At 34.6% G+C, this 27,621-nt stretch overlaps 1 protein-coding gene across 1 annotated transcript in view; it reads left to right on the forward strand.

The window, feature by feature from the left end:
* The first annotated feature begins 23,512 nt into the window (after window positions 1-23,512).
* LOC149578556 (uncharacterized protein ycf23-like) overlaps window positions 23,513-27,621 on the forward strand; it is a 215,891-nt gene continuing 211,782 nt past the window's right edge. Inside the window, exon 1 of the mRNA XM_089829810.1 lies at window positions 23,513-23,785. Within this exon, the coding sequence (XP_089685936.1) occupies window positions 23,564-23,785 (222 nt within the window). The 5' untranslated portion in view covers window positions 23,513-23,563. The remainder of the gene's footprint in view (window positions 23,786-27,621) is intronic.

The raw sequence follows: 27,621 nt of genomic DNA on the forward strand, positions 1-27,621 counted from the left end.
AGGGTTCTAGGTGCTTGCTTTAGACCATACAATGCTTTATTTAATCTGCATACAAAATATTTATCTTTTGTTAGAGGGAATCCATAAGGTTGCTCAATGTAGACTTCTTCAAGTTCTCCATTCAAAAAAGCTGACTTGACATCCATCTGATAAACTTGAAATTCTTGTTTGCTGCATAAAACAAGAACATCCTTATTGCTTCCATTCTTGCCATGGGTGCATATGTTTCTTCATAATATATGTTTTCTTGCTATGAGTAACCTTTGCAAACAAGTCTGGCCTTATTTCTCACAACTTCTCCTTTCTCACTCATCTTATTTATGAATACCCATTTGGTTCCTATCACATTCTTGTCTTTAGGTCTAGGAACTAATTCTCATGTCTCATTCTTCACAATTTGATCTAGTTCTTCTTTCATAGCTTGCATCTAGTGGTCATCTTTACATGCCTCATTTATGCTCTTAGGTTCCACTTGAGAAATTAGACACAATTCCTCATTCAGCCTGTTCCTTGTCATCACACCTTTATCCTTGCTCCCAATTATCTACTCTGGAGGTTGATTCTTTGTCACATTTCTACTGGAAGTAGGAGTTGACATCGCAACTCTTATCTCTTCTCTGGGTTCAGATCTCTGTTCTTCTCTATGCTCAATAGATACATCATTCTGTACATCAATATAAGAATTTGGTATAGCTATGATACCAAATAAAAAATTTCTTTAGGGAAAAATCACCCAAGATCAAGGAACTCAAGCACAAGCACAACAATAGACCAACAAGGTATCATCAAAATACCAATATCCAAATTTGATTTATTATCATTCAATGTTCTGTTGTGTCATGTGTTGTACATACACACTAGGAGTGCTTGAATATAAAGGCCTTTGGAATGCTTCTAGAATATCTAGAAATCAACATATTGATAAGTCTTACAACCAAGCACATGTCCACCAGAAGTGGATTATCCTCCATTAAGCATAGGAGTAAGTGTGATGATGAGAGGATAAACCTACAAAGGCGTAGCATACAAAATTATTTTTTAGACACCATGTGCTAAAATAAAAGTACGAATAACTGTGTTGTCTACATGACAACTTAGTTAATTATGCAGATTCTAGTGTTATAGACACCATGTGCTGAATTAGAGTTTCTTACTCGTGTGTTGTTAACATAACAGCTCATAAAAGTATGCAAACTCCTAAGTGTCTCACTAATATATAATAAAATAATGCATTAACCTAAGTAAACTTAAGTAAAGTGTAATAAGTAAATGCTTATTTACACCAACACCCTCCGCCCCCTTAAGTGCAACTTAGGGGAATACACTTAAGCTTATGAAAGCTAGGATGAAAATGCATGATGGGTCCCAACTATTAGGCCATGTTAGGTGCCCATGTACAAAATGCAATGCAATCTCTCATAAAGCAAAGAAAGAGGGAAAACCTCACGTGAAAAACCCTCCCCCAAAAAGAGAGATGAAAAATCAAGATGCATGGATGGATGGAGTAATCAAGAACACACACCCCCCCCCCATTACAACATACTTCAAGTATATACAAAAGAGAAGTAGAAGGACAAAACTCCATAAGAGGAGACAGTCCCCCCCATAAAAGAGAAGAAGAAGGAGACAAGGCAGCGCCCCCCCCCCCCCCCCCCCCGCCCCCCCAAATGTAGAGTGCCAATCAATGATAGTTGCTCCAATGTACAAGCTAATTCAATATTGTTGAATAATGTTCCTCCCCTTTGGAAGAAACAATGGCAGAGGTACAAATGATGTGCTTCCCTTATGTGTAGAAAGAATCCTGATGATGAATGGTGTCTCAAAAACCCTCCTCAACTATCCTTGTGTTGATATTGAATATTGCCCCTTCCAATACTATTGAAAGGAAGTGCAGATCTAGCAAGGATGGATGTAGAACATGCCTCAAAGAACAAACTATCTCCTCAAATGATAAAGAGGTCTCTTGCAACTGTTGTACATAAGGATTCACAATCATATCAACCTGTGAAGATTGATCATGTAGAGAATGGATAGGAGGTTCAAAGTGAGCCCTTGTGACAACTGAAGAAGAATTTGCTTCATCAAATATAAGATGTAGATCATCAAAGATGTCTCCCAAATTTGCTATGTGTGACTCCATAAAAAAACCTCAAAAATCTATCAAGAAGTCATCCACTAATGTTGAAGCTGGAAGACAAGGTGTACCCTATTGTGCTGAAGTACATGAACCTATCACTGTGGCAATGGATGAAGTATTTGCCTTAACAAAGAGAAGACACATATCATCGATAATGTCTCCCACATCTTCAATGTGAGACTACACGAATAGATTTGCAATGTCTAGAAGGAAGTCATTGCATGAAGCTGAAGTACGAAGGCATAGTGTTTCCTACTACACTGAATAAGAAGCATTTATAGCTGGAACTGGATCAATAGTAGTAACAGGAGCATCAAGAGGTGAGATCTAAACTAGAGTTGTAGGGACCATGACTAGAATAACTGGTGATAAAATGCCCTCTGGAAACATCAAATTTGTTGGATCTCCATATGCTTTCCAAAGAGCCATCCAAATATCATGAGGAAAACTTGCCATTCTAAGAGGAGCAAGGCATTCCTTACTCATACTATTATACAAAAAGTGAAGAAGTTTAGTAATATATGTCCAATTAGGATTTGGTGACAACGTCTTCAAATAGAGATAAGGAAGGACTTCCTGATGTTCTCTTAGATGATCAAGTATCAATGTACGCCATTTGTAATAGTTTCGTGTTGTCAACATTGATCTAACACCAAACTAGCATGTGTGACAAGACTCCATGAGATCAATTAATGAACCACCCAAGATGCAAAAAATAATCAACCCCCCCTAATGTATGATTTTGGCACTTTATATGTAGTATGTGTACAATAGGCCACTTGTCAAAATGTACAAAGTGGACTTTTGATTTTGCTATTTAAAACTGCCTTTTGAGACTCAAATATGTCACTAAGCACTATAGCTCAAATGTACAACAATTTTGAAAAGTAATCAAAGTAATACAATGCAAAAAAGGCCCTAAGTCTGAAAGTGATATTTCTATCCACACAACCCTACAATCTAATTGCAGATCTGGAAAGTAGACAGAAAATTAAGCACTTTCAAAAAAAATAGAACCTAAAAATGTGTCTAGATGAGCCCGTATGGAGCGTTTCAAGTTGAAAAAAATTGGGATTTGCGAGTTGCAAAAAAATTCATGAATAGAGATCTCAAACAACCTACACCAATGTGTAGATCATGAAATTCTACCCCAAAACAAAAAAAAAATGCTTTAAAAAAGGAGTCAGTATGAGGGAGATATCACTGTTTGAAAATCACTGCTGTAATTATTTTTCCTGAGTCATCATTGTTGTGCCTCCAAAAATCAATTGACTCTAGATTTCACCTCAGATGTTTGATTTTGGTGAAATAAAAGTCGATTTGGGGGTTTTTTGACTTTCTAAATCTGATACAAATATATGATTTGCACCAACAAGTTCCAATCTTGTCCTGCAAAAAATCTCTCCTCTACAGGCCTAATGGCCAAAAAAAATTCAAAAAATAATGCAGATCCAAAAAACAATGCAAAGAAATTACAGAGACTAAAATAATAAAATATGCAAATTTGAAAATTAAATTTAGAGATTTGAAATGGTTATACCAAATTTGCAAATTGGGCCTTTGGATGTCAGTTTGCAAAAAAATTTGCCTCAATTTTGACTATTGCCCAACATAGGCGTATTTATAGTCAAATTTTACTGAATCAACATTTTAGATGCAATGGTGAGGTCAACTTTGGCTCTAGATATTCCCAATGAATATGATACTCTAGATCTGGGTCGAGGTCCTCCGAGAGGTGAAGCAAGAAGATGGTCTCAAATAGCTATGTGAAGAGAAATTCCCTCAGCTCTGATACCATGAAAGAATTTGGTATAGCTCTGATACCGTGTAAGAATTTGGTATAGCTATGATACTAAATAAGAATTTGCCTTAGGGAAAAATCACCCAAAATCAAGGAACTCAAGCACAAGCACAACAGTAGACCAACAAGGTATCATCAAAATAACAATATCCAAAATTTATTTATTGTCATTCAATGTTCTATTGTGTCATGTGTTGTACATACACACTAAGAGTGCTTGAATATAAAGGCCTCTAGAATGCTTCTAGAATGTCTAGAAATTAGCATACTAATAAGTCTTATAACCAAACACATGTCCACCAGAAGTGGATTATCCTCCATTAAGCACAGGAGTAAGTGTGATGATGAGAGGATAAGCCTACAAAGGTGTAGCATACAAAATTATGTTGTAGACACCATGTGTTAAAATAAGAGTGTGAATAATTGTGTTGTCTACATGACAACTCAGTTAATTATGCAAACTTGAGTGTTGTAGACACCATGTGATGAATTAGAGTTTCTTACTCCTAAACATGACAACTCATAAGATTATGTAAACTTCTAAGTGTCTCACTAATAAATAATAAAATAATGCATTGACTAAAGTAAACTTAAGTAAAGTGTAATAAGTAAATACTTATTTACACTAACACTCTTCTTCATCAGAATTATAATCTACCATCTTCTCTTTAGTACCAAACTTTTCATCAATCCTTACATTTGCACACTCAACTATTGTCTTAGTTCTATAGTTGAAATATCTATATGTTTTACTTTTCAATAAGTAACCAAGAAACATAACCTCATCGCTTCTAGGATTAAACTTACCAATATTATCATCTCTCTTTATGTAACACTTACTTCCAAATATTCTGAAATATTTGATTGGTGGTGAATGATCAAACCATATCTCATAGGGTATCTTGCTCACACCTTTCCTAATCTATACTCTATTCAGAGTATATACTATAGTGTTAACTACATCTCTCCAAAATGTCTTTGAGACATCATTCTCAAATATCATCACTCTTGCTACTTCTGCTACTGATTTGTTCCTTCTTTTAGCAATCCCATTCTGTTCAGGTGTTCTAGCTAAAGATAATTGTCTTTTGATTCCATTCTCTTCATAGAACATGTTGAACTCTCTAGAGGTGAACTCTCCTCCTTTATCTAATCTTAAACATTTAATCTTGGCACCATATTCATTTTCAACTCTATTCTTAAATATCTTGAATTTCTTAAAGGCTTCAAAATTCTCTTTAAGAAATGTTACCCACATCATCCTATTGAAATCATCAACAAAAATCATAAAGTACCTTTCACCATAGAATCCTCTAATTAGGACTATTCAGATCCATGTGAACAATCTCCAATTTCTTTGTTGTAGAGAACATCTCGCTAGTAAAAGTCACTTTCCTCTACTAAGCCAAAATACATTCCTTGTAGATAACATTAGTAGGCTTAATATTCTTAGGAAAATCTCTTACTACAAATGTACTACTAAATTTCACAATATTATCAAAGTTTATATGATAGAACCTTTTATGCCATAGCCAATTGTTATCAACCTTTGCAACCAAACATGTTATTATAGTAGGATTCAACTAAAATACATTACCTATGGATCTGGTTCTAGTACCAATCAGCTTACCATCTTTGTCTTTTCTAATGCAAGTCTTTTTTGTGAATTGCAAAAAAATCTCTTGTCTACCAATTGTCCAACACTTAGAAAATTATGTTTCAAACCATCAACAAAGTAAATATCATCAGTGTTAGTTTTACCATCAAGAGTAATAGATCCAATCCATGTAATATGATAGGTTGCATTGTTACCAACTCTAATAATACCTCCATCATGATTTATGAACTTAACAAATTTGTTCATATCACCAATCATGTAATGTGAACATCCACTATCAATTATCCAATCTGATTTCTTCTCAACTTGGGTAACTAGAGCTCTCTTATTTAATTTCTCTATCAAGATCATCTTCCTTGATAGCCACAAATCCCAATTCATCATCACTTTCACTCTGATCTCTTTCATTAGATTCTTCATCTTCATTAGCATATAAACAATTTCTATCTTTATCTCTTCTAGGCTTAAATTTTCCTCTAAATGTTTTCTCTCTTTTAGGACATTTAGATGCATAATGACCATATTCATCGCAAGTCCAACATTTAAAGATTTTCTTACCATCTTTCTCTCTTCTTACTAGAAAGGCCGTTCCTTTTGCAATGTTCTTATCTTCTTACGATTTTCTAGGACTAGAAAAGTCTCCTCTTGTGCTTGCACTTCTTGATAGATTAGGTCAAATTTTTAGAGCATTGAAAGTTGTCTCAACTTTGGCTAATTCTCTAGACTGTCTCATTTTTGCTTCTACAGAGTCGAGTCTTCCAAGCAATGTTTCCTTTGTGAAATCTTTGGTGCACGGCATAACTAGCTAAATCATCTGAGTTGTTTGATTGAATGGTGGTGTTAAGTTTTTCAAGATATTCCATATAACCTCATCATCTTCTTTAGTTCCACCAAGAGATCGGATTCTTGCAACAATTTTTGATATCCTTCCTACATTACTTCTTATAGATTCATCTTCCATCATCTTAGCATCTTGAAATGTGCAAATCCAATTTTGCAATCTCATTCTTTTTGCATGAGCATAACCTTCAAAAGTAACTTCTAATGCATTCCAAATTTCATGAGAATTTTGAATTGTCTTTACCTAATTATATTTATTTTATGGAAGAGTTGATAGTAGGGCTTCTTTGGCTCTCATGTTATACATGAATAAATCTCTTTCTCCCTCACTGCATTCCTTTAACTTTGATTCTTCAATAATTGTCTTCTTAGCTTTTGTCAAAAGCCAATATCTTGGACCCATGCATAGAAAATGATTCTTCATCCTTTCCTTCCAATTATCATAGTTGGCCCCATCAAATCTTGGACTAACCTTCCTAAACATATTCACCATTGATCTCCCAAAGTTGTCAAGCCTTATTCTCAAGGACCTGATGCTCTGATACTAATTGTTAGAATATATAGTCCATTGATATAACTTGGGGGGGGGGGGGAGGGTGTGAATCAATTATCCAACTACCATTATAAACATTAACCTTAAACAAAATTAATAATATGAGTAATATAAATTGAAACCATAATAAGATACTCATACACAACCTGATATGTTAACTAGGGAAACCCTTGATCAGAGGGAAAACCCTAGTTGGGATGGTACCCACAAAATGATGTACTAATATAAATATTCCTTGTTGGAGGATAGACCCTATTAGGAGTCTGTTACAACATTCAGTACATGTGAGTCTCTATTAGGAGACTTTGAATCCCTATTACAAGATTCCAACCCTATTAGGAGTTGTGGAAGATAGTTGAACCCACTAACCAAATAGCTTCAAGATTAAGATCAAAGAACCCATTGTCCAAATGATCTTTGTATTATTCCTTGTAGAATAATAGAACTAAAATGTACATCTTCCTCTATCTCTGTCCTATCAACTAGACTTTTTCTCCTTCAGATCTTGTAACTAGATCTCATACTGCACATCCAATGATCCCTTGGATCGCTCACGCACATTCAACAAACATTCTACTCCTTGCTCTGCACACTAATCCTTTGCATTCCACTTGGTCCTCTACTCCAAGATTACATTAAAAACAAGGAAAAAAAACTTTCCTTTATACCTTATGTTCATAATAATTTCTTGAGTTGGCCTTGAGGCTTTCCCGATTAATTAAAATTAGATAATTAAATAATTACAACAACATTGTCGGCTCATAGTCTATACAAAACTTCACACACATGAAACCGCATCTTTTGCACATGTTGGCATCATCATATGACTATTCTCTACCACTATGTGACTATGTATCTCTTCATTACATCTCAGATGAAAGATAGTGATGGATCATTAGAACCCTATTTCCCAATGCTTTGTTTCTACACTACTTTCAGTAAATTGAGCGTAACTTCCATACACCATCAGATTAAAATTAATCCTTTTAACCACCTCATTAGGAGAACCTTAGGAACATGTCATCAATTGTGAATCATCTAAAACATCCTTAGCTTCTATGCATCTTAAGATTATTGACTGTTATTCTTCCAGTCATAACAGAATTACTGCTATGTTGACATCAATGACAAATATAGTCATGAATGCAACATATCAATATTATCCAATGCTTAGGATACTCACCCAATGTAGTACCATAAAAAATCATGCTAACATTTAGTTGCTAGTGTTGTAAGTTACTTGGACACTTTGTTTGAAAAGTCACTTGTTCATTGCTACCTTTCTTTGACAAGTGAACACTCTACCTCTCTAGTTTGGACATCAAATTAGCTTGTGTCACCTTATTAGCTTCCTCTAGTCTCCTGCATGCTTCATTTTTTTTTCTACCACTACGGGCTTCAAACCTTGTGCTACCAAACATCGACCAAGTCTATATGATCATGAGTTCTTCTATATTGCTAAAGAGTTTCAAGATCTATACACTCGATACAAATAACTAGAAGAAACAAATGATATTGTTGATCTTCATCTCACTAGGTGCATGATACAAATGAATTCTGAAATAGAGAAAATTTTAGAGGAAATAATAGAATCATCACATGAGCTTCTCTTAAGCTCTCAATATGCACACAAGTCATCTTCTTCAAGATCGTAATCTTCCTCTTCTTCTAAGTTTACACACTTTGTCTCTCCAAGATATCAATTTACTTCATTTATTAGATCTAAAGACCTCCCTAGAGAGAAAGAAAGTGATACCTCCTTTAATCCAATTCAAATATTTCATGATAAACCTATATTTGATGAGGAAATTGATGCATCCTATGCACTTGATGAACAACAAGAAGATCTTAGACATACCCTTGAGAGAACTTTTACTTGCTTGGAAGATTCTTATGATTTAATCTTGCAAACACCCCTTTATAATGATTTCATCACATTACCAAATAACTCTAGACCTTATGAACCTAAAATCAAACCTCCATGGTGGAGAGATGATCACTTTTGTGGATACCATATAAACAAAGGTTATAAGATTGAATATTGCATTGAGTTGAAAGATATAGATAGTGGGATCATTGATGTTGGAACCCCTAATGACTTATGCGATGAAGATGCTTCTCTTAAGAAAGATTGTGTTGATGAACCTATGTCTAGTTATGGTTTCCTTGATAGCTCCACTTCTTCCAACATTCATGAACTTCACAAAACATTAAAGATTTCTAACATGCCTCCACCAAAAAAAGAACCTAATACTTTCCATACTAACTATGTGTACCCTCAAGGGCTACCTCTAAAAGAAACTCAAACTAATCTCCATTTGGTTTGAAACTTTTTTCATACTATGGAGACTAAAGATTCTCAAACTTCATGTGATGTTATGCCAACTATGCCTAATCAAAAAAATCCTTTACTATCTCTTCAAAAGTCTACCATGCAAACCTCGTATTCTCTATTTTCCTTAGAAGTGGCTCCATGTCAAGAGGACTCTCAAAAAGATAAAACTATAAATGTTAAGAAAGATCAAGATCAAGCACCCTTTCATCTCCTTCAATATGTCATCCCTCCATATCACATGTCTTACCCACCTCCCAAGTATGATGAAGACATCACTTCTACTATTTCGATTGAGCTTAGTGAAAGTCATGAGAAAATTTCTATGTGTATGCTATCTAAAGAAACATATCAGGATCAAAGATTCCCCTCATGTTCTACTTCTCCATATCCACTTCAAAACTATGCTCAAGCTTCAAATTCTCCTATCAAAGCTACTTAGGAGTCTATTGATGGTGTTGGTCATGTTTTTCACTCTAAAGATGTTGATATCCCTACTTGCTCTCTATTTGTATCTTCTAAATCCATCCTTGGTCCTTATCCATCTAATCTAAAGTCTTCAAACCTTCCATCCATATTGGGACCTTATATTCCTTCATCTCCTACACTTTTGACTCATAACTCTCTTATTGTAACCCAAGATCAACAAGGAAATTGACCCTTGAAAAATATTCATCTACTCAACCATATTAATCAATCATATCAACCTTATCTATCCATAAGTCCTAAGTCTTTTGGAAGAAATTTTGATTATCAACTTAAGAATAAGCACAAGAATCCATTTACAAAATGAAGATCAATATGCCTTATCTAATCAACATGTGAATACAAATAAAGAACAATTATTCAAGAGACCAAAAAGGTCCACTACCCAAAGAGCTAAATCAAATCAAATATGGGTTGCTTAGCCCATTATTGAAGATATGTGTTCTAAAGTATCCAAAGGAATATCTAAATCTATATGGATTCCTAAGTCTCTTTTGGAAGACTTGAAACTTGAAAACACATCAAAGTTTACATTCAAGCTTCCATAGGCTTCCACTTCATCTTCTTCCAAGCATCTTCCTAAAACTATTTCAAAGCCTTCCACTCCATCTTCCTCCAATTTTACTCCGCCACTAAATACATCTAAACCTCAAGCTATTTCACACATGACTTCTCCACCATTCCACTACCCTTCAAGGTGTGTGTCAATGTTGATCTTGCCCACTTTTTCACCTCCCCTTATATAATCCTGTCAAGCCTGCACTTACTTACTATCCATACTCCTACAATCCTTTCAAGGAATGAACTCATATCCTCCATATACTTATCCTACTACCATCTCTCTTCCTTCACCCTATCAACATCTCTATAAACCAAGCTTAATTAGGCCTATTAGGTTTGTGTGCAAAGTGGAGGATAGGAGGTGCTGGAGTAGAATCACAACCTAGGAGTTTGGAATCTTTTAGAAGATCCAAAATGGTATCCCAAATTGTATTTATTTTCTTAGTCACTTGCACAAGTTGCAAGTTATACCCAAATTTCTTATCAAGGTGACCTAATTGGGGCTACTACCTTTATTGGGGTTTGGTGTGTTGTGTGCATATATGAGTAAAACAAGTGGTCAATTCTCCATAAAAATAGCCTAAGAAAGCCATCCCAGTCATTAGATTGAATCTATGAAATGGTTTGGTAAGATTTCCTTATTTTGCTCAAAATAGGGAATTAGTCCCTAAAGCCTGAAATTGGGTGAAATTTGATTTGAACCCTTGGAGTTTGAAGGAGTGTTGAGGGTGTCTAAATAAATTGCTTAGATATAGTAAAACTTGTTAATTGTGTGTGCAAATTTTGGATCCAAGAATCCAATTTCGAAGGCATATAATTGGGAAAGCCCATAAAGCACAATTATTGTTGTTCTCTTTGCATCATATTTCCTAATGTACACACACACACACACACACACACACACACACACACACACATGTTTTTTTGTTTGTATGGCCTTGTTCATATTTATGTATGGTTTTATTTCCTATAACTTTTCTACTATATTGAAACATATGTATAATAAAACTAAATAAATTAATCAACATGTATAAACTAACTAAATTAATTAGTGTATGTATAAAACTAACTAAATTAAGAGAAACAATTAAAAATTATTATAAAAAGATAAAGCTAACTAGTAAAACTTTAAAAAAAAAAAAAATTCACACACATAAAAAAACCCTATATAGTTTGGTCAAAGATCCCAAAACCACTCCTCAAATCAGGGAAGGATCCTTGTTCAAATGAGTTGCTCAAGGCAATTTTGTGGTATGTATAATTTTGATAGTTTTGATCAAATCAAGTTTGGTCAAACCAATTTCAACCAAATATTGTTAGCTATGTATATGCTATGTGTGCACCACACATGTCTAGTCACACCTTGTTTGAATGAACTCAATCGACACCTACTAGTTGTCCTTTACCACAACACAATATTGTACTTTTACCCATGAACTCAACTTGCAAATACTCAAACATATTCATACACTAAAGCTCATTCAAATCAAACTCACCTTCTTTCATGAACATATGAACTCATACTACATTATACTTGCATCAACTTGCAATATCACATACCAAAAGACTTTTCCATGCGCCACATATGTTTGGTCATACCTAGTCTGACCAAACCTATTTTAGCTTAAACTACTTTTGGTGAAAAGCTATTAGTTTTCATTTACTGCAACACACCATTGTACTTTTATCAACAAGCTCAACTTGCCAATACTCAAACATGTTCCTACATTGAAGCTCATTCAAAGAAAACTCACCTTCTTTCAAGAGCATATGAACTCGTACTATACTATACCTATATCAACTCACAATATCACATACCAAAAGACTTTTCCATTATGATTCGAGATTGTGTACACATAAACATATATTTACTTTAACTTGTATGAATATTTAGCTTGAAGCATCCTACCCACATTATTGAAGCATCTTGTCCACATAATCTTAGTTGTCTCCAACATCTAATATAGTCTTACCAACACATACTAACATTTCCACAAATTCCTTGACTATCTCCATTAGCATCTAACTCCCCCTTTTAACAATGGACTTGACCTAGTTGTCATCAATGCCAACATCTCTTCTTGCCAATCATGCCAACATATTGTTCTATAATTTTGCATGAATGTTGGAACGTATTGGGAGTTTAGAGGAGTCTTCTCTACCTTCTCATGATATCTTCAAAGTCTCCAAAGAGATTAGAGTTCTCTAGATTTACTGTATGGAACTCTCGATAAGAAGTGTTTATAAAGCCTTCTTCTTGCCATGAGTTATTTAATTATTCGTTCAACTAAATTGTAATATTTTGCACACTCAAGAGGACATGTTGGTTCAAATTTTAGATTGGATTTATTACTCAAAATAAATTAAATATCTACTTTGTATTTTACCAAATAAGTTAACAAACTTTCAATCTTTACTCAAATCCAATTTAACATAACTACATTAAGAAAAAATATATCATTTTAAATGGTCAAATATGAGAGAACTTATGGCCCCATAAAGAGCCTTCACAACTGTGGGATACATTACCAAAGCTAGGGCATCAACATAGCTAGTGTAAAAGGAAATAAAGAGGTCAAAGCAGACAAAGACATAATCCAAGAAAATGACATGGCTCAAACAAACCTTTGAAATGTGTAGAGGAGAAGCATTTGAAAATTGTCGAGTTCACATAAGAGTAAGCATCATAGGCATAACTGTGATAAATAAAAGTTACAACAATCATAACTTATTATTATTTTAATTGGTGAATGGCTGAAGCCTGATGGATTTTATTAATAAAAGAACAAATTACAAAACTTTACTCCGTTCAAACGAGCACTAGTAGGAAAGAACGAAGAAGAAAACCTCCAGTCTTGCCCAGGACATATGTCTTATATTATTACAATTTATACCCCAGTGAACTCATTAAGCTGATAAAATTACAATCAAAATAGGGGTATAGCCCTAATGTTACAATGTTTCTAAAATCAAAACCGAAGTTCAAAGATACTTGATTAGAGGATGAAGAAACCAATGACTGGTAGCCACATCTCCTTTACTAAAGAAAATCATCCAACATTCTAATCACTCACAAATGTTAGTAGATATGAGGGAAACAAAAGAAAAGGTCTACCTCTATTGAGTACGAAGAGATATATCACCATTCTTGATACATAAATATACTAATATAAATGAATTTAAAATAGAAAACTAAGATGCAAGAGAGGCTCGAGCACCTAATAGAATGAATGAAATGGTTAACTAACTAATAAACTAAGGAACCAATGCTAAGCTAACACTAATTATCGATCTAGACTTAGAAGAAAATGAATGAGACAATTAATATTATCAAGGAAAAAAATAAGAGATCCAAAGACCATATCATCTCTATAAGCAACAAAAATAAATCAATACAATGCTACACGCAAAACTTTGCTAAATGAAGCTATAAGAATACTAAGTGAAGAAAGGTGAACCCCTGAGTTTGGAATACCAAATAACTATAAATTCTTAAGCAAAAATAATTTGATAAAGCTATTACATTCAAGACCATATACTTGTTATATTCATACAAAATCTTGGGAAGAAAAGGAGATTCATGCAGTCATGACGGAATCAACAGAGACCATAACAAAGTATATAAAAACCAAATTTTAGAGAAACATCCATAGCCACGAGTGAACAACTAAGGGTATTCCAATTACCGTGCTGAAACGAAGCCTAGGAAACCCCATGGATAGCATTTTGAAAACTCTAATGCGTATTTAGACAGTGAGATTAATTAAACCAATGAGTAAATTAAGGCGATTTCAAGGAACCAAATTTTCACTTAATTGAATGAAACATAACAAGCACCAAGCTGAAACTATTACAAAATCATATATACCACTATTGAAAAAACATGATTCCAACAATGCCAAATCCAACAATGCCACCACCATTAGAAGATCACACAGTAAAGAGAGTACCACACCAAATGAGTTAAAGATAAACCATACTATATATTTATAAAGAGTGTCCAAATACAAAATACTTCAGACTACCACCTTCATATACTTATTTATAGTAATGCCAAGAATTAAGAACAACATTACTAAAAACAACCCAAAATGACAAAACCAAAAGAAATAGAGGTCATATTAAGATATTACAAAAAAACCCTAAAAACCCTATCTCGGGAATACAATGACTACATCAGATATATCATTAGGGTTTTCTACCTTAAAGTTAGCAAGGAGCTAAAAGTTGGATTTAACTCAGCTTATTTTATTTGTGTTTGGTGTGCAGAAGATCAAAGCATCCAAGTTATCGAAAGAGACCCCCGAAAGTATGTATGCATGGAATATGTGGAGATACTCTGTGATCCATTCCTTGTTGATTTCTAGCACAATACCTCTCTAGTGTAGTAGGAATCAGATGTTGGCCTCCATTTTAGGTCGTTGAATATAAAAAGCTAGGCTTTCTTGGATGATCAAGGTAGGTCGTCGACAACCCATCTCCAGCTCTAAGGAACCTGGTGAGAGGCACATGTATTTTTTAGGGAGCAGAATGTGAAGCTTGGAGTCGATACTTCTCACTGCATTCTCCAGGCCCTTGCACCATGTTGGCTAAAAAATATCGTGCTAGAGATGAATAATGATATCATGCTCCACCTTCACCCTCACTAGGCACCCAATAAAGGATCCGATTATGCTACTATTTGTACACCAAGTAAATTTGTAATTGAAAATACCCTCCCCAATAACCCTACCAACTACAATCCTAGACATGTCATCCAGTGGATTTAAAATGTGATTCCAACGCTCGGGAGTTACAGTACAACAAAGTGCCATAGTTTGTGATCTTGGCATGATAAACCATTACATTTGTATCCATATTTGCAGTGAATGACAAATACTCTGAAAATGATGGTTCTTAAATAACTCTACTAAGAAGAGTCTCAAACACCTGACGTGTTTCCAATTGATGATGATCTCATCAGCAGAGGCATGAGATCACGAGCAAACGATGGAGAGGGAGGCATCCTATTGGCACCTCATCATGAATTAATCAATAGACATCAATTATGAGGTTGAAAGCCCAAGCTCAATCACACTTCTTGGAAACAAAATTAAATTATGATTTGTATTCAACCATGCCCCTTAATTATTAGCCATACCTTCTATGGTCGAATACACATATGCCTAGCGGCTATACTTAAGACTATCAAGGTTGAGCTCCTAAGATAAGTCTAAAAAAAATTCTATAAACATTTAATGGCCTCAGACAAAATCAGATCATTCGCTTGATGAATAAAGCCACCATTTGATCCTATATTAGCAAGGTGATTTGCTATAAAGTTACCCTCGCGATACATATGACAAATTTGATAATCCTCAAAATAATTTAGAAGGTTAAGGATACCCTCCAATTTGGAGTTAATAACCCAATTGGGGGTAGACCTCTTTCTAATTGCATTCAAGATGATTTGAAAATCTCCTTCGATAACCACTTTGGTTATCCCAAACTCCAAACATAACTGAAACCCAATTCCAATGCCTCTAGTTTTTCCATATTATTAGAGGTAGGCCCAATGGCCATGGCTTTTTTTTCTATCCATTGACCAACGTCATTATTGATAATGCATCTGATTCCTGCTACTCTAGGGTTACCACGAGCAAGCTCATCAAAATTAAGTTTATGCCAACCCTTTGGCGGAGGAGACCATCTGCATCTAGCTCTATCCTCTTTGCTTTTTTTGAAATAGACAAGAGGTTGATTAATCAAGTTGACCCAATTCTTTTTCATAAGCCCATCCCAAATGGAAAAAGATCCCTCTTCTTTCATGCATTTCCTAAGATGGGAATTAGTTATCTCCACAATACTAGCCTCGATCTTTAATGCGAGTTCCTCAAACTTAAGTTCAGAGTCTCAAAAAATGTGCCTGTTCCTCTCCTTCCAAATCTCCCAAGAAATAATAGACGGACAAATATTCCAAAGTTTGTTGTACACACCTTTAGCCAAGTTGATAGGCCAACTCCTAAGAAGGTCTTGAAAGGATTTAGGGAGTGAAGTGGACCACCCAAGCTTGAATTTAAGCCATTCCCAACATTTTCGTGAAAACAAACACATGTAAAGCAAGTGATCCAGGTCCTCCAGGTTATGTTTGCAGAGCACACATCTGGATGGACCATGAATCCTGAATTTGTAGAGCTTGTCGACAGTTAGAATCCTATTTTGGCAAGCTAACCATAAAAAGGAACCTGCCTTAGGAAGGCATGCCCCATCCCAACAATGTTTGAGTGAGATTTCTACTTTGTCCCAACTTTAGGAATGAAGGAGAGCTTTGTAGCCATCCTTTACTCTATAGTTGCCATCATTGGATGCAACCCAGATAAGAACATCTTGCTTCTCTAATTGCTTGACCTTCCTATTGGATGTAATCTTAATATAAGCATCTACCTCTGTCAGATCTGCACCTAAATCATTCACCAATTTCCAAACCCATTTCGATACCCCATTGATTGAGATCTTGGATTTATAATTAGAAACTTTATTCTCCCATCATGATATTAACAAATCCTTTAGGTTCTTAGGATAGGGGTTGGAGACTAAAGGGGGATAGCCATCCCAAGAGTCTTCCCAAAAAAGAGCCTTATCACCTATGCCAACATCCCATGTAAGAAGATTACCTATAAGATCACGACAACTTAGCATAAAGTTCCAACTTTCAGAACCCTTGGGAGGGTTAATTGTTCGAAAGATTGAAATAGGGTCATCCGAATTAAGATATTTCTTAAAAATATTTTTTTCCCATTTTTTATTACTCTCTTTAGATAGATTCCAAATCAATTTTGCCCCCAGGGCTTCATTTTGTCAATCTAGGTTCTTGATAACTAGACCACCCAATTCTTTAGGTTTGCAAATATTATCCCATTTAACTAATGCAATTTTTTTTGTCTTCTTCACAATCCTTGCACATAAAATTTCTAAGTTTGGCTTCAAATTTGGAGTCTTGATGCTTCGAAAGAGGGAGACAAGACATTAGATAGATATGAATGGCTGAAAGGACAAAACAGATCTTGGTAACCTTACCAGCTTTGGAAAGCCATCTATCTTTCCAATCCCCTATCCTAGCATCCATTTTTTCAATTGAGTTATGCCATGCCTTACAAGATTTGGAACCTTTTTCAATCGCGATGCCTAAATATTTACTTGGGAACTGTTCTTTTTTATAGCTCATGAACTCGCAAATCTTGTCTTTGATTTCTTTATTTGTGTTTATAAAGAAAATCTCTAATTTTGCCTCATTAACTCTTTGACCTGAAGCTAACATATATGATTTTATAATGGATTTAAAACCTAAGGCTTCTGAGATGGAGCTTTTGCCAAGAAGAATCGTGTCATCAACATACTATTGATGAGTGATATCAGGAATGTTTCTAGCAACCCTATTGCTTGAAATCCTCCATTTCTAGTAAGCATCAACTATCACTCTCCCAAAAGCTTCTAGCATGATGATGAAAAGAGAAGGTGATAATGGATCACCTTGACAGATACCCCTTGAGATCTCAAAGAATCCTTTAGGTGTCCCATTAATCAATATCAATATTTTTGGCATAGAAATGAATTTGAAGATCAGATTGATCCATTGGTGAGAAAAATCGAAGGCTTCGAGAACCTTACATAGAAATCTCCAGTCAACCATGTCATATGCTTTTTGGATATCAAGCTTCATAAACATGCAAGGGTCTTTATGCTTGCCAATTGAATGAATAGTTTCTTGAATTGTAATAATACCATCCATAATGAATCTCCCAGGGATAAATCTTGTTTGTTCCTCAGAGATTATCTTAGGTAAGAGTCCTTTAAGCCTATTCGCTAAGATCTTGGAAAAGATCTTATAGATTGTATTGCATAAGGCAATAGGCCTAAAATCACCATTAGATTCAGGATCATTGTTCTTAGGAATAAGGGTTATAAAAGAGAGATTGATCTTAGCTAAAATAGCTCCTCCATTTTTAGAGGCTTCGATAACCTCCCAAAGATCAGTCCTGATAATGTCCCAACATTTCTGGAAGAAAAAGGCTTGAAAACCATCAGGTCCAGGAGATTTATTAGGGTTCATATTAAAAATAACTGATTTCACTTCTTCCAGAGTGATAGGTCTATTTAAAAGCTTGTTATCCTCAACTGAGATTAGTTTAGGAATGAATTGAAGCATCTTTTCTTGAGCCAATTTATTAGACCCTTCATAATTATTAAGAATATTCTTGAAGTGATTCACAAAGGTGTCAACAATATCGCTAGGCTTTTCAATCTGAATGCCCAATGGGTTTTTGATGCTAGTTATTTTATTCTTAGATCTGTTATATAAAGTAGAATTATGAATTTTTTTTGTATTACGGTCCCCGTCATCCAACCATTTATCCTTGGATTTTTGTTGCCAATAAATCTCTTCTTTGGATAAAATTAACTCTTGTTTGCTAATAATTCTTTTTCTTGCAAGTAACTGTCTTTGTTCATACCAAACTTGATGATTTCAAGATTAAGGATCCTTAATTGGTTTTCTACCTCTATTTTCTCTTTAAAAATGTTATTGAAGTGCTCTTTGTTCCATTTTAGAATACACTCTTTTAGTAACTTTAACTTGGACACAAAGACAAACATCTTTGAACCCTCTACTCTATCTTACTCCCACCAAACTTTGATATTTTCAATAAAGGAAGGATCTAGGAACCGCATTTTTTTGCACTTGAATGGGTTCCTAGTAGGTTTGAAAGGTTCAAAGAGTTCTATGTGAACTGGGTAGTGATCCAACCTAGCTATCGAAAGAATAGATGATTGAATATTAAGATTACTCTTGCTTAGATCACCTATGAAGAAAAACCTATCCAATTTTTTTGCAATATACGCAAGGTCTTTCCTCCTATTATTCCATGTGAAATTCACATTGCTAATGGGAATGTCAATCATATCATGCTGCCTAACCCAAATTTTGAAATCTAGCAAAGATTGAGAAAGGTGCCGGATCCCACCAATTTTCTCGGATAGATCTAAAATAGTATTGAAGTCACCTCCTATTAAAAGGGACTTGTCTTTAAAAATGCGAATGAAGTTGCTAATTTCAGCCCATACCATTTTTTAATCCATGTAACTGATGGGACCATAAACATTAATAAGAATAAATTGCAAATCTGACTTCAAACTCTTAACACTAGAAATAATCCAATTAGGACTCTAATAAAGACAACAAAGAGATACCTTCCTAGGGTTCCAAAAAACTCCTAAACCACCTGACACACCCACAGATTCTTGAAATAAAAAGCCCCATATTCCTAGCATTTTTTCTAATTTAATTGCTTCATCCTTAGTTTAGTTTCTTGAATTATGACAATATCTGAATTAAAAGATTTAAGGTTCTATTTTACTAACCTTTTCTTGTTAGGGGCATTTAATCCCCTAACATTCCACATTGTAATCTTCATGTCTCCTTGGGAAGGCACTTCCCCTTCGCAACATTTAATAGCTGATCAATTTTCTACTGCTCTCTGCTGAGCCCTTCTGCTTCTCTGAGGTCTTTCAAAGACCTTCTACCTCTTTTGCCCTTAGCCTTACCATAATTAGGGGATCTTAAACTTTCTTGATTTTGTTGAATCCTAAGATGCTCAGGAAGTTTCCCTAAAATAGGCTCACTGATCTTCTTCTATTCGGCCTTCCCATATGTGCCTTCAACTTCTAATTCCTTAATGATCTTCTTGATTATACCTGCCTGCTGATCTTCTTCAGTTATAGATCCTGACATATTTGTCACACTATTTCCATTATCTGTAACCTTATGACTCAAGCCAATACGCTGCTCTTGTCTCCTAGCTATATCCTCTGCCTCTATACATAGCAAATACCTTTTGAGGTCTTCACAGGAATAATTATTGCCCCCTAATTTAATAATTCTCTAGATCAATTCTGCCTTTTGGGACTCTGTACTATTATGGATGTCCTCAAAACTAAATACCTGTACTAATTCTTCTGCTAACTGATCGAGATTCTCATCACTAGAGTTCAAATGATATAGATCGACCTCTAAATTGTCTTCTCTATTTAAGAAATCTTGAACCTCTTTTGTCAAAGAACTTTGAATCTTAAAATCCTCCCTTTTATTATGATTCTCTATTGGGGAGAAAGGAGAGCTTCTAGTATTTGAGGGAGTTTGCTAGAATTTAGAAGAGGTTTTGAAGTCTACTTTCCTCAGAGTAGTCTTTGAAGATTGCCTCATCTGATACTTGCTTACTGTGAAGCCTTACTTTGATGGAACTTGAAGTCCGTTTGGATCTGATATAACTTCAAATAACATCGAATTTTCAATGTCCTCAATTGTGTCAACATTATGGACATCTATCTCCTTAATTTGCTGCTTGTCATGCTAAGAACTGTTTGAAGCTACAGATTCTATAGGTTTAGTTGACATATTAATGGGGTTTGTGCTAACCTAATCATTCATCACCTGTTGATCATTTCTTCTGAACTCTGAGGTACATTGATCCCTTGCTGCCTCACTTGATTGAACATGTTCCTACACAACTTGCTCTCCACTTGTCACAGTTTTCTTGTTCTGAATTGGTATTGATCCCTGCTTTGTAGTGTTCCTGGCAGGTTTATGTTTATGTTTCTTTTTCTTATTGGTAACACCCTCCTTCTTATCTAAGACACCCGACTTCAAAATTTGTTCAAATACAATAGCAGATTTAAGCTTTCCTCTTGATTTATCTTTAGTGTTATCCATGCTACCATATTGGTCGTCTGTATGAACCTTACAATGTTTGTACTCCATGTTAGAGGTATCCAACATACAAGCCTGAATTCTCAATTTCATCCTTTGTTCTTGGAACTTTGGGAATAAATATTAGAGGTTGGAGGTGAGCGGTAAGATATCATGCCTGATATCTTTACCCTTCTCAATCTTCAAAATTTCTGAGACTTCTTCTTTGTAAAGATGTAAACAACAATCATACGAAGCCTTGTTTGATACTATTTTCTTGGATCCCTTAAAAACTTGTTTATATTTTGTTCGAATGAGAAGTTTAACATTATGATCATACTGATATGATGAGTCAATACCTAGGAGTTCTCCCACACTAAATCCTATGGATTTAAGGATTTCTATGTGGTTTAACTCTGGAGGTATAGACTGAATGTTAAACCACATTAGACACATAAAATCTACATTATCTAATTTAAAATTTGGTTTCCAACCAATAAATTTGACAAAGTGCCCATTGAAAAAGCATTTTGAAATATTGACAAATTAGTCTCTAACATCTTCATTTCTACATTCTAAATAAAGAATAGAGTCTGAATGATAAGAGATATTTACTTGGGGATCTACAATTTTCTTCCAAATAGTTGGAAAGAAATAGCAAATCTTCTTTGCATCAACACCAAATTGCAAAAATTCCAAATCTTTCAAAGATATCCTAGGCATCTTTAAATACTTCCTTATTAAGGGGAATGGAGGGAACTATGTCATTGGGGAGCTCATTAGATGTGCATTTAGTGTTTGAGGAGGCCCTCAAAACAGAACTCTTTGGGTGACGATGAAGTAGAATGTACGACCCTGGTAGTTTGGATTCGATGGGAGATGAGTTAATGGATCTTGGAGGTGTTGAAAATGAATCAGCCCTAATAGGATTCCCAAGTTTAGGTTGAGCGTATTTTAGAGGTAGAAAACCCTAAATTGCTCATCTAGACTATCTATAGTGAAGACCAACAATGGCTGATGGTGGTTTGGTGGATTTGCAGATTAATGAGGAAAGTCTCTTTGCCTGGAACTCCTCTTCTGTGACCTATCTGCGTTAAGGCATTTATACGAATTAGTTCCTTCCAACTCCTCCAAGGTAGCGAATTTATTTGAGAGTTTAATCTCAAATTTGGAGTACAAATTCTTCTAATATTTGAGCGAAGATGACCTAAACTTTCCCTTTGGCGCGGATTTAAAATTTTTGCCAGGTTTAACCCTAGGATGCTTCTTGAAATGAACAAATTCAGACTGCTCTACTCTTTTTGTAGGATTATTCACGTTCATCATTTTTTTTTTGAAATGTTGAATTTTGAATTTGAATTATAAGAATTAGACCAAATTATAACTTATTATTATTATTATGAATATATTAATTAAATTATATGTATTGACATTCAAAGAATGACGATGAAATTGACATAAGCACTATTCAAAAATCATATCACAAGTGTCATCACCAATATATAATCATAAGAATTACATACAAAAGAAACCAAAAAAAAATTAGACATATAAAATACTTTCATACAATCACTTAATATTAGTAAATGAAAAAACTCATGAACAAAACGAACAATAATCTTGAAATTTCTAATGATAATGTTTTATATCACTATAACACATTATAAAGAATGCTATAGTTCACAAATCTCTATTTTCAAATAGCTAAACAAGAGAGCAAAGCTTCCACTTAATGGAATATCCAGTCCCGTATGAAGTTATGTTAAAAAATGGCAAGCATATTTGAAAGTTGGATGGTTCCAATAAACATTGACAAATGTCTAGAAATTGTATAAATTTAACTTTTTGAAATACACATAAATTTATAATATATTTTATCTATACGATTTTTATGGTATATATGACATAAACACAAAGATACACAACTATATCTTCATAAAATTTTAAAACAATTTTAATAAAAAATGGTAGATATTAAATTTAAAATTTAAAATAATTAATAATTAAAATATTAAAGTTGTATTGCATTTTCTTAATATTTGCCCATTACTTAATGTTTTGTTGATAATTTTATTTGAACACCCAAATTAACATATGCAAACTCAAGTGTTTTCATTGCCTTTCTTTTTTTATAATATTGTAAAGGTTAGTTAATTATAAAAATTAAACTAGTACAAAATTCATTTTTATGGAGAAACCCATATATTGCTACTATTTTGTATGAAAAATAGAAGTCAGAAAAGAAATATGGCAAGGTTAAAGAATGACGATTGTACTTTCAATTGTACACATCTTTTTTTGGTTTGATTTTCATTAAGGTTACACCCTGACCTCAAATTATTCCGCCAATAAACTTCCAAATTTTAAACCCGAATTGGCATTGATATGCAGATTTCTCAATTACAGTAACAAAACGAGAATAAGCGAAGATTATATATTGAGCTGCTTTAAGGCGTTTACATTCATTTAGGTAGGAGAGCAGAGAAGAAAGGAGAAGCCTTATCAACAAAAACATATGCAGGTTGCGATGGCAAATTCATACGCCACCCTCATCCCAACCATCTCAACATCCTCCTTTCACTCTACACTCTGCACTCCATTGAAAGCCCCCTCTGCCATTTCTGCTCGCCAACACAAACTGATAGCCAAGCGTTATTCTCTTACCGTAAAAGCCACTTCTACACCTGTTCAGAGGGACTTTGTTCTGGAGGATTTTCATTCTCGACGCGCGCTTAAGGCAAGTTTACATGTTTGCTGCATTCTTTTTAGCTGGATGAATATAGTATTGCTGGTAGTGGTAGCCTCTGAACGAAGGTTTTACTAGACTGAACATATGATAACATGCCTTTATTAGTAGAAAACATTTTGATTTGGAGTCCAAAATATGTAACTGCGGTGCCATTTATTGAAGCAGAGAACAAGCTGAAAAAAAGAACTTTTCTGATCAGACAATGATCTTGGATTCTGTAAATCTACAGATACATTTTTTATTCACAATTTGGAAGTGTAAAATCCAATTTTTAATATACTCACCTCAAACTTGAATTTATTTTCTGGTGAGCTTATATGTTAATATCAGAGCAGTCAATACTAAACTACTAGAAGTTGTGCAACCTCATGCAATTTCTTGGCAATGATATTGTTAAGAGATTTTTGACTAGGCCTAAATTTTTTCCAGTGAATGTTTTGCTAACTTTTTTTTCATTCTGGTTTGGGAATGATGTACTTTAAGAAAATAATCTCTCTCACACACACAAATCTAAGCACATTTAGATGTGCATGTTATGTCCCTATTTTAAAAAATGGAAAGGGGGCTGTTCACTCAAGGAATTGTCAAGGTTGAGGTTGGGAAATGCTGTCCGATGCATACCCAAGGTTTGTTGGGAGTTAAGGGTTGGACTTGCTACTTGACACATGTTGAAGTTTTGGTATAGATTGAACATCTCTGGTTAGAGGTGAGGCCCAATGTGTGCCTAGCAACCACGGTTCAAGGTTCTAGAATTGGCTCCCATGCCAAAGCGTGGAGTGGAAAACCAGATGGAATGGTAGTACACTAAAGCATCTAGGGCGCAAGACATGTCCCGAGACCAAAAGAAGGTTAGGAAACAATCAATACATAGTAAAATGAAGGGGATAGTGGTAGCATGTGGAGTGGTAGTTATCTAAAGCATGGTTGGAAGATTGCGAGTTCAGAAGGCCAACCTATGGTAGTACGGGACATTCGAACTTGGGCCTTTGTCGATTAATTAATCTTCTGAGAGTAGCATATGAAACTAGAATTTTTGTAACTGTAATGAAGCTACTTTGACCCTTGGCTGTATATTTCCCATCCCCTATATGGGGATACAAATATAGTTAAGCTTGAGTAGGAGCAAGCATGGAGTATGTGATGATTTATCTGGTGGGATTGACATGTTGATACATTTCCTTGATAAGATCTCTCAAGTTTATGAGATGCACGATGTGTAAAGTTTCAGCTTAATCTGCACATAATCTAGCTAGAATGATAGAACAAAATATGCAGCTGCGTAAGGAATTTCTTTTAGAACAGAACATGAAAATGAAAGTTCTCATTAATTTACAATGAAAGAATTACATTAATATAAGTTTCCTCAAAACATAAAGCAGAGGAAAAACAGGAAAAAAAAACTGGAAAAACAAAGATATTCCTTAGGTTACTAATTAAGCAACTGCAGTTTTATCTAGATTAGCAACAATTATCCATAAAGCATGGATAAAAAAAATCCATAAATCTAGGAAGTAAAAAACAGTGAGTTGCATTAACACATCCCTTAAGTCTAATTAAGGAGATAGAAACTTAAGGTAAGGAAAGACGAAAGAGGGAAAACCTAGTGGGAACAAAACACCCCCTCAAAAGGACTTGCAAAAAGTGAAATGAAAGAGACGATGGATCCCTCTGCAATGTATAGTAAATGGTAGATGCTAGACGCTCCATGATCATCGAACAACATTTTCTTCCTTTAGGAAGAAATAAAACCAAATATGTATAAATGAGATCTCCCCAATCCTGAAAGGAATATGTAGGAAGAAAACTCAAGATGTATGATGTCTTTGAAAACTGCTCTGTAGTCTCCATGTTGATGCTGAAAGTTGTCATTAATGAAATCAGGCACTGCTGAATATGACAAAAGTAGAATCTAACGAAGACCAATGTAGATCATGTTAAATTTATGAACCAGAAATAGATAGTGCAACAATTGTAATAAAAAAATCAATACAATCAGATCTCAGAATGCATTTGTCCTGGGAACTCTCCTCACCGAGGGAAACAACTCGACCCACTCCAAGATAGTTCATATTAAGTTTTTCAAAACAAATTACAAAATCACTTGCTGATGATTGAATAAAGTCTCAGTCAATCAATAAGCATTCTTTATGAGCTTTCTTCAACTTACTCTCGTTCTCTAAAATATTCAGAATCACAAAATATATCTTTGTGGTACTAAAATGTATCTCTACTATACAACATTGTATCTCTTCAATACAACAATGTTTTTCTACAACACACTAAACAATATAAGATGATAATTGAAGCTGCTCACAACAGACAAATACTGAGATGGCTCTCAATACACACACAAGCACACAACTCTTTTTTCTTCTTCTTTCGTAACTAAAAACAGAGAATGACACACGATACAAATAGACTCAATACCAGAGGCACATAAAGACACCCGACGGTTACAATACTTATTGCCAATGAACAGTATGAATCGACTAAAATAATAAATATAAATTCACCAACACTTAATATGAATCAGCAACAATAAAGCCGCCGTAAAGGATCAAATAGGAATTGAAGCCTCTAAGAAAAAATCTTAAGAACGAGAGGAAGGAGAACGCAGATACACATGCACACTGCCAAGTGTCCATGAAGTCACATGTACTGCCACATATACACACGATGCCAAGAGCCCATGATGCACAACAGGAATCAATGTAACCATACACAATTCTGAAATAATACGAAGCTCTCTAAAAGTGCGAACATGATAGGAGAAGAAGGAAGAGAAAACTCAAACACATAAAAGAATGAATATGCATATGTTTCCTAGTGGAATGGTGCCTGAATACAGATACGAAGATTTGTCTCACAGGTGTAACTTCAACACTCCCTCTTAGCAAGAGAGATATCTTCAAAATGTCATCACATGACAAGTGCAATAGCTGCAACAAAAATGGATGTCAACAAATATTTCATCAGAAATTTTCTCGATAAGTTCTTATCTAAGCATAACAATATTCACCATAGCTACTCTTAGAGGGTGACTTAGAAAACAAACAATAAGTCACGGAGTCACACATATGACTTCCATCATGGCTATTCCTAGAGGGTGGATCCTCCACAACTACTCGCAAAGAATGGAACAAGGGATTTCACTTTGAACTTCTCTTGCAGAGAAGAACTCATTAACAATGGATTGCATCTCGAACTTCTTTCACAAAGAAGAACTCATTAACAATGGATTAACCTCAAAATTCTCTCATAGAGAAGAACTCATTAACAATGGATTGCACCTCAAACTTCTCTTTCACAGAGAGAACTCATTAATAATATCCAACGAATCACCAAAGTTGAGACTCTCTCTTAGCAAGAGCATTATTCTCCACGATACCAAGCTTATCCCTAAAGTAATAGAACTTCACTCTTGGAAGTGGCTTAGTGAGAATGTTTATAGTCTCTCCTTTGTAGAAATGTACTTAGATCAATTGCTTTCTATTGAACCATATCTCTCAAGTAATGATATTTAATTTCCATATGTTTGGTTTTATTATGAAAAGCTGGATTAACTGTGATGGAGCTCTAAAATTTTGCAATTTAAGACTTCCATTTCTGTTTCACTTTTAGATGATTATAACAAAAACAAAGTAAACAATGGATTCCTTTGTATGAAGTGGATAAACTAGTTTGATGGAAGGGTATGGAAGTCCAGATTATTAACAAAACCCAAGACATTAATGAAATACCAAATGGTGTAAATCTGATAGCAGAACCGACAATGAAGCTCTGTGATTTCTTAATGCCAGGACACAGATGTCAAATGATGAGAC

Source organism: Cupressus sempervirens, chromosome 1, assembly GCF_028749045.1.
Source record: "Cupressus sempervirens isolate cs-2001-9-10 chromosome 1, ASM2874904v1, whole genome shotgun sequence".
In the NCBI taxonomy this organism is placed as follows: domain Eukaryota; kingdom Viridiplantae; phylum Streptophyta; class Pinopsida; order Cupressales; family Cupressaceae; genus Cupressus; species Cupressus sempervirens.